This window comes from Coffea eugenioides, chromosome 4 (genome assembly GCF_003713205.1).
Source record: "Coffea eugenioides isolate CCC68of chromosome 4, Ceug_1.0, whole genome shotgun sequence".
In the NCBI taxonomy this organism is placed as follows: Eukaryota; Viridiplantae; Streptophyta; class Magnoliopsida; order Gentianales; family Rubiaceae; genus Coffea; species Coffea eugenioides.
In genome coordinates this window covers 13,980,528-13,989,506 of record NC_040038.1, presented here as the reverse complement: position 1 = coordinate 13,989,506, position 8,979 = coordinate 13,980,528, and the positions used below count along the sequence as shown (strand labels likewise).

At 32.5% G+C, this 8,979-nt stretch overlaps 1 protein-coding gene across 1 annotated transcript; it reads left to right on the top strand.

The window, feature by feature from the left end:
* The first annotated feature begins 628 nt into the window (after positions 1–628).
* LOC113769528 (cysteine proteinase inhibitor-like) lies at positions 629–1,646 on the top strand. The gene is made up of 3 exons (XM_027313993.1): positions 629–754; positions 863–915; positions 1,207–1,646. Exons 1-3 carry the CDS (start codon positions 679–681, stop codon positions 1,501–1,503), a joined length of 426 nt encoding a protein of 141 aa, XP_027169794.1. The 5' UTR covers positions 629–678; the 3' UTR covers positions 1,504–1,646.
* The last annotated feature ends 7,333 nt before the right edge of the window (positions 1,647–8,979 follow it).

The window sequence follows — 8,979 nt, the reverse complement described above, 5'->3', positions numbered from 1 at the left end:
GATGATACGCACAGGATCGGTAGACCTAAATTTGTGACTCAAATTTCAATTCATAAGCCCTAGTTTTGCAGGTTGGCCAATGATTAATTATTTTAGTCCCATATAACTATATGTTTATATAGACTTGTAAAAACTCGCGCACATAGATACACAGGCAGCTAGAAATGCATTTTACAATGTACACGGAACATGTTTTAGAACATGAAGTCACCAGAAGAACCATCTCTACCATTGCAACAATATCCTTTTCCTCCGTTCCCTAAAATAGCAACATATATAATACGGTTTAAAAAAAAAAAAAAAAAGAACTCTTATCTTTGTCTTAGTGAATGATGACAATAATATCATCAAATACGTATATATTAATCACTTGAATGGAAATAGAGAAAGTGACACACAACGATAGATTGAAAAACCAGGAGTTCCTTGTTCTGTATCAAACTCAAATGCAATCAAAGTTCTAAATTTTCCAAAAGATAAAAGCAGAAATAATGAATAATTTTGGAAGTATTGATTCCCAATTTCTCACGAAGGGCATAGAGGACATTTAGGTCCACAACATCGCCTATAAATTCTGGGAGTTTGTTCAATTCTTTCCTACATTCATACTCAGCAACCGAGCTTCGCCTATCGCAACCAAGAGCAATAATCTGTTCTCCTTACTCTTTGCGTAAAAATATGGCTACAGTGGTAGCCAACTTTCCAATGCCTGTGACAGCCAAGTGCCAAAAAAAGGAATTGGCAAACAACTACAGTAAGTTTCAGTCTCTGCCTTTGCATTCATGCATTTATATCTATTTTCCTAATATTCAGCATTTATATTTTCTTCATACTGAAATGTTCGTTTCTTAATGGATATCAGTCAAGCAATTCCAGTCTGCCGAAGTCGATGCTATACTGAAGCAAGCTGGAGAGGTGAACTAAATGATACTCCCAGATCTAATTTACCTTGACTGTTTTGTCTATTGTTTTGACTAGATTCTAGGATATTGCTGAATTACATTAAAATTCCTTCAACCTTGTTACGAGGTTCTATAATTGTAACTCCTAAACTTTCAATCTCTGCATGTCAGACATTTGTTTTTTTTTTTTTTTTTATGGGAGAGAAAGATTTGCTTCTTAATTTTGTTTGATTGAGTTTCTGCCAAGTGTTCCGATTATTAGGATCTAAAATTATTCTGAAGCTTTTTGTATTACACCTTGCAGAGCAAATTAATTGTGCCTGGTGGCTGGATTCCAGTGAACCCTCTAGACCCTCACATTCAAGAGCTCGGAAGATTTGCAGTGAATGAGCACAACAGGCAGACCAGAGACAAGCTGGTGTTTGTGGCAGTGGTTGCCGGCTTAAAGAAACCCGTTGAATTAGCCACTCTCTACTGGCTCATTATTGAAGCTAAGGATCGCAACGGCAATCAAAATATCTACAAAGCACTGGTTCAAGAAACTGATTTGGAGATGAAGAAACTCTTATACTTCGAGGAAGTGGCGCCGCCCGTGAACTGAGAACAAGGACTGAGGATTATGTAAAGTATCTACCGTGTGCTAAAATAAATATGGATGTTTCAGATGTAATGCTGAGATGTTGAAAAAGGTGCATGTCTGCCACCACAATGCACTTTGTACACTTTGTATATATTAAATAAATAAAACATTGCACCCTGTTTGAGTACTTTGTATACTTTGCTTCGCCATTGATTCTCTCTTCGGGGGGAAGGTGGGAATCCCACCATTTCGTAGAAATGGTTTTACTGAACTTCTTGTTATCCAATCACCATTTGTTTCTAGTTTAGTCTATAGCTTATACACTTGTAGACTCGGATACTTGAACGTTGGGAATTTCACGTTATCATGGAACATGGGCGGAGCCTTGTTGAGTTGACGATGGGCAATTACCCCTAGTCAACTGTGACAAATTCCTATAGTTGGCTTGAAAGGCTTTAGAATTTTTAATCTTATCTTGCATTTGCACCCACTACAACAAAAAAAGGCATTAGCGACAACAATTTTAGCAAGAAATAGAAGGCTTGATGCTGTTAAAATTCAGCAAGGGCAAAGACAAGACCTCACCAAAGATTGGAGTCATCCTATACCCAGTGAGGACAAGGACTTTTCTCGCTTAAAATTCTCGCCAAAAAGAGTGCGGGAAAGCTTCCCTCCAAATACTGATTCTAGTGAGCCAAAGTTTTTATGTTATTTGCGAGAAATCAAGGGATTGCTGCTTATGTATCCTCTTTTGTGAGGATGTGTTCTTGCAAGCATGTTTGAGCAATGGAGAGGACGTGGCCTTTTCCTTGCCAAAACCAAATATTATCACCAAACGACGTCGGTAGGTCTTAATAGGATTTAAAGAAAAGAAAAAATCAGGAAAATAAGTAAAAGCCTTAACTTCCTAAATTAGAACAGAAGCACAAAATCTTGTCATAATTAGAGATTTTCCTCATTCGGGCATTTATTCAAATAGCTAACTGGCGTCGAAGAAACTGGTGTATTTCTTTTCAACTTGTACATAAATTATGCCCAATTTTTTCACCAATCCAACCCATAACTGATTTCAATCCAATTTTGCTAGGTCAACAAGGCTCAAGCATAGAACATCAAAAAATATAAGGACACTTATGCACAGGGAACAGAGTAAAAATAAAACACTATAGGACTGCCTGAGCTCTACCTCCGGCAATGAACCTTGCTCCGACTATTGGTGTTTTGATTTTCGTGAAAAGAAAATAAAAGCTCTCCGTCCATGTCTACCGTCTATGGGTGGGAGAGCCCGTAAAAGTGGTATGCGCCCAGTGTATCTGATGAACAGCGAGCTTAGAATTGCAGAGTGGTGTTTCCTTATTTGTCTACATAACGCTCCCAAGTTCCTATTATTCTTCTATGACACCCTAAATATTGCAAGTCAATCCCCAATAAATATTAACAGTTCCACTCTAACACCCTAAAAATCAAAATCAATCCTATCTAGTTCTTTCATATTATGAAGGGTACCTAACACCAAAACAAAATGTCTGTAATTTCACATATTTTTCATTGATATTCTTAATTTACTGCATGCTCAAATTAATTTCATACTTTTCAACTAATTCTTGATCACAAACATCTTTATAAATTACTAGTCTAAGTAAAACTTGAAGTTGCAAGCAACATAATGATTATATTTTGTAAAATTTTATATGTAATAAAGTGACAATTATTTGAGTAGATATGTATAGCTATATTCATTCTTTGTTTCATGGTATTCTACAAACGCTAATAACCACATTAATAGTTTAACTCAATAATATTGACAATCTTAACTTGTGTGTTTTACTAAGTAAAATGATTCCAACAATCTTCTTGTGCTAACATCCTAAAAATATGATGTGAGCCTCAATAAGTTAACTTTGTTCCATTCAGACACCCTAAAAATATGATTTAAGCTCCAATACGTTTGTCTTATCCCATTTAGACACCCTCAAAGTATGATTTGAGCCCCAATAAGTTAACGTTACACTCTTGAGACACCTTAAAAATATGATTTAAGCCCTAATTAATTTATTTCATTCCACTTAGACACCCTAAATGTATAATTTGTCCCATTAATTTTTCTTTTTCTTTTTACAACATAAATTTGAGTTTAAATAAGATATCTCTTGAAATTTCAACTCACTAAATTGATTCCGTAGTATTGTAGTGTACATAAGTATGTGGCCTTGATATTGATCTCTCTTGTGTTATTGATTTAGTTTGTGTACTTCAATAGTTTCTCATATCCTATTATTACAAGTTTCATTCTTATTCTTAATAGAATATCATGAAACATGTAATTATGAAGAATGATTATCATGCTAATAAAAAGAATAGAATGAGTATTGTAACACATTAATATGAAAAATGATTTCCTTTAAAGTTATATCCACTAAGTTTTTTTTTTTTTTTGGTTAAAAACAAGCAACACATGAACATTCAAAATCTACTAATCTATACAAAGTAAAACTTCTCTAAAGATTACAATATGGTAACATTTTCGTGAGGATTAGAAACACATTAGCATATGATTGCATGTAAACAACCTTTCAAATTCAACATATGTGGCATTCATCTAAACATGACAGCGTATATATTGTCAATTATGTATGGTAAAAAAAGTGCACTTTATAGCAATGTGCACATTGAAAAAGGGTTAATTAATTAGAAGTGTAATTTTAAAGAAATAAGAGAAGACGTTGAAAATTAAAAAAGTAGAGGTTATTGAATTTGGAAGTTATTGAAATTTAATAATTATCAATAATTTGTAAACAAGAAAGGATTATCCAAAGAATTTAAGAGACATAATAGAGAATGTCAATAACCAAATAATTTGGAGCAAGATGATAAATACATTTTCAAGAGATAGAAGTTCAGAGCAAGCATTTCCATTCCAATAGAATCTCAAGTCAAAAGGGAATTAGCTCCCTTCAGCAATCATAAAAGTACATCTGGAAGTAGCAGACACATGGGATGAGAAAAAGTAAATTGCAAGTTTGCATTTAAAACAACCGTTTATATCCAACTCCACAAAAGGGGCTAATTGATTAGAATATTGATAGTTGACAAAAAGTTCGATCAAATATGGCTCCTTGGCTGCCTGGTATCAATTTATGCCCGTCGTTCCTATATGGCGCAACGGTCAGCAAACTTTTTTTTTCTTAAAAGTCCTTCTGGCTGTCGCGCGATGTAGGAGCGACGGTCAGAAATGTTTTTTTTAAAAAAAAAATCTTCTGACCGTCGCTCCATGTAAGATCGACGGCCAGAATTTTTTTTAAAAAAAAAATCTTCATGGCCATCGCGCCATGTAGACCGATGGTCAGATAATTTAGAATTTTTTTTATAAAAAATCCTTCAGCCAGGTGATTTAGAAATCTTTGTACAATTGAATTGGGAATTCAGCAAAAAATTTTCTGTAAAAATTATTTAAAATCAAAATTTTGAAAAACAATGCATACAGTTTGACAAAATTTTAAAAACAAATATTGGGCTAGCAAGAATTTTAGCATTTTAAAGGAGACTAGGTTTAAAAAATTTGATCCATTTGTTAAAGGATTTAGGGGTTTCTTAAAGAATTAATGTTTACCATTTTAGCAAGTTTAAGTTATATAACATGCGTAACTGTTATGATTTGTTAAATTTAGAAAATAATTCAATAATATGATTTAAGTTGAAGTGATTGCGTAATGGATGAAAGTATTGTTTAACATTATTATGATTTGTTAATTTTAACTTTATTATGTATAATGCACACAGAATGTTAAAGGAACCGTAATTGTGTCAAAAAATGAAAAATTATAATATGAATTACGATTTATATATTTGAATTTTCATATAAAATGTAATCATATAAAAAAGATTAATAACATATTTGTAGAAATGAAGAATTATTTGCGTGTCATTATTTGATATACGATAATTAGTTTAAATAATTTAATCAATTAAAATAGCTGTAAAACAACTAGTACTTATTTGTTTTGTAGGTATTATCCTATAGGGACCCTTCTATCCAATTATAGGGTATAATAAAATAGCTTGTACTTCTTTATTTTGAAAATGTTTAACGTTATTCAAATTAAAAGTGATTGGATTAAACAGAAAAAGTAGACAACTAAATTAAATTAAATGTCATGTGAAATGCATTAAATGGATGAGATATAAAACATCGTCAAAGACAAAATAATATAAAAAAATTTTATCTGGCTTCATATTATATCAAAGGCTGCATATATTCTAATATCAAAATAATATCAAAGGCTGCATATATTCTAATTATCTGGCTGGACGCCTAAGGAAATTTTTTTTTTTTTAAAAATGAGCAGGAGGATTTAAAATATAAAAAAAATTTCTGACCGTCGCGCCATGTAAGAGCGACGGTCAGAAGATTTAAAAAAAAAAACATTTCTAACCGTCGCGCCATATAGGAGCGACGGTCAAAAAATTTCTGACATCTCTGATCGTTGCGCCAGAAGGACTTTTAAACAAAAAAAAATTTGCTGACCGTCACGCCATATAGGAGCGACCGGCATAGATTGATACCAGGCAGCCAATGGACCATAATTGACCGAACTTTTTGTCAAGTAACAATATTCTAATCAATAAGCCCCACAAAAGGATGAAAAGCAATAATCTTTCTTGCTTTTACCAAAAAACCAAATCAAGATTGAAGCGTTCACCCCTTAAAAAAAACTCAGATTTCAGATTTTATAAAAAGCCAAAATGGACCAGCTCGCTTATTATTCTTAGCTATAAGAAATAGCACTTCCAAAGAGACCTGACGAATTTGACCAAATTTTGCTAGAACCCAAATCAAGATTCACAGCACTCTAGCCAAAAATCACAAACAAGAATCAATTCATGAAAATCCAACAAATCTATAAGAATAGAATAAAAGGGATTCAAAACTTTAGAAGAATTTTTTCTAGTAAATTATTATACATTAAGGTTAGTGGGAGTAAAACTATGAGAGTTTTTCTCAATCATGATATTTGTGAAACCCTTTTATCATTTATATTCACAAAATAGAATGTAAAATATAGTTAATCTATCTTAAGACCTTCATGCAACAATTCTTTGATTACTTTTAAGTAATAATAGTGAACAATTGCATAATGTTCACATCATGCATTGGAATGAATTTAAATTCACCAAGAATGCTATGAAGTTATACTACAGGCATCTACTGTTTGGCATAAAGTTTGTCGATATTGTATTGTGACCATTATAAATATTTGATTTGACTATACCCTTTCATTATGTATGCATGAAAGAGTGAGAGTCAAAATAGGCAAGTCAACATAAGGTATTCAATAATTATTTAGAAAGCAAAAGGCAGCTATTGAGTATAAAGCAAGGAGTTATTATTGTTGATCAAACAACTAAAAGTTGCGGGCTGAGTTGTTAATGATCAAATAACTCACATGGAACTCAGTAGTTCATTTAATATTTTGCTATTATTCTAAAACTATTGTTATTGTCTAGACACTCAAGGTATTTATATTTACATAATTTTGTGCACATTGTTGTTCATGTATAAAGTAAGGATCATGTGATCCATAAAGTTGGACCCTGAATAACTTATATAATGTTATTCATAAAGTTCTTTTAAAGCACTTGATCATTAGGAAGTATAGTACATTGTAATAGATGGAAGGAAGTGTTTGCCATAAGAGCATAACCGCCATGATTCGTGTATTATTATTTTCTAATTAAGTAACTGTTACATAACTGTTGAATTTGGTAAGTGACAAACAAGGTTTATAGCCATTTTTAAGTAGTTAGTCACTCATAAGTTATCTAACTATTTCATGTGGGTCAAGTGGGAGAATGTAAGACTTCCTTCTTTTTGAGATAATTATGATCCATATGATTGATTCTAAAGTAATTGATATCATAATTAATTGATTGAAATTTTGTCAATAATTAATTAGCATCTCTCAATAGATAATGATTGGTGATTAATATTCTGATTAATTGATTTGACATTTTGTCAATAATCAATTAGTATCTCTCATTTGTTAATGATTGATTGATATCTTTGTTAATTGATATCTTATTCAATCAATTAATCATTCAAATCAATCAATTAGTCAGACAGTTATGAATTTTGGTAAGATTTCATTGATGGAAGGAAACCCTAGGGATTTTTGTATTTGCTAGTAAGGGTCTCTAACCTAACCTATAAATAGTCTGTAGTATTCCATCTGTACACTTTTGGCTTAGACATAGGTTAGAAGATCCTTACCCTAAATTCTTCTTCTAATTTTTCTTCTTCTACATATTTTGTTTTGTTAGAATAGACAAGAAGGAGTCAACAAAATATAAGAAGAGATCAACTTGTGCTTGACAACAATGGTTAGAGTGTATGTAGATTTTCGCTACGTAGCACATTCACATGTACATAATTATTTACATTTATTTCATAAAAGGGTTCTGATTTATGGATTTAAATTTGTGACTCTCTTGTTTATAGATCAAATTTTCCTTGGGCTGACATGTACAACTAAGGCCTGATTGGACTTGTAAATGTAGCAATAACTTACACACCCTTGAATTGCTCAATATCTTGATTAGTTTCTAATGTTGGTGGTCTCTTGCATTTTTACGTGTTCTTTAATTCTTGAGCATATACTATTAAAATGTTCTGATTCTGGGTTCCAATTATCTGGTTTATAGGTTGAAATTATAAGACCATATGGTTTGGCTTCAGTAAACCCTACAGACCCTCACGTCATGGAGATCGGAAAATCTGCAGTACCCATGCACAACTAGAAGGCAAACGCCAATCTGGTGTTTCTGGCCGTGCTTACAAGAGAGAAGTGAGGTACTTGTTTTTTAAGCAAAATATAAGCATATTATCGAAGCAAAGAAGATTGATAACAAGCTCCCATTTCCACAAGAATTACATCCACCAGGATCATCAGAACTCTAAGAGGTGGATTTTTTCGAAGTTGGACCGGGGTTAAGAGAACTCAGATCCTTTGTTCCACTCATCATTCCCCACGAAGCTAATGCTTTATTGCAATGAGAACTTAGAAGAGATCTTGATGCTGGTTTCTGTATTCTCTCTGGTATCTGTGGAGTGGCTGAGTAGTAGACAGTGGAAGGATATGCCATTTCTAGTATGTACGGTTTAATATGCAATTGTATTGTACCAACTAAATGGATCTTTAACTAAATAAAACTATTGTGAATTTGAGTTTATGGTCTCTATCGTTTGATCGTTTTGAGCCGAATGATCTCTTATATTTTGTGCATAAATTTCTCATGAATTTAATTGTACATGTGCCTCCCATTTTTTGGAATAAATGTGATCACAAATTTAATTGTAAATGTGCTCATGAATTAAATTAGCCAGCTGCATGAATATGTATGACTCGTTTCAAAATTTTCCTCTTTCTTTTTTCTTTTTTGAAATTTTTTTTTTTTTCAAGTGAAACCTGGCAAAGATGCAGAAGAAGAGATCAGAACCCG

Excerpts from the sequence above, each read along its gene's own strand:
- LOC113769528 (XM_027313993.1), top strand. The coding sequence starts at position 679 with ATGGCTACAGTGGTAGCCAACTTTCCAATGCCTGTGACAGCCAAGTGC. Across the intron at positions 755-862 it reads GGAATTGGCAAACAACTACA|TCAAGCAATTCCAGTCTGCC; the intron begins GTAAGTTTCAGT and ends AATGGATATCAG. Across the intron at positions 916-1,206 it reads TACTGAAGCAAGCTGGAGAG|AGCAAATTAATTGTGCCTGG; the intron begins GTGAACTAAATG and ends TACACCTTGCAG.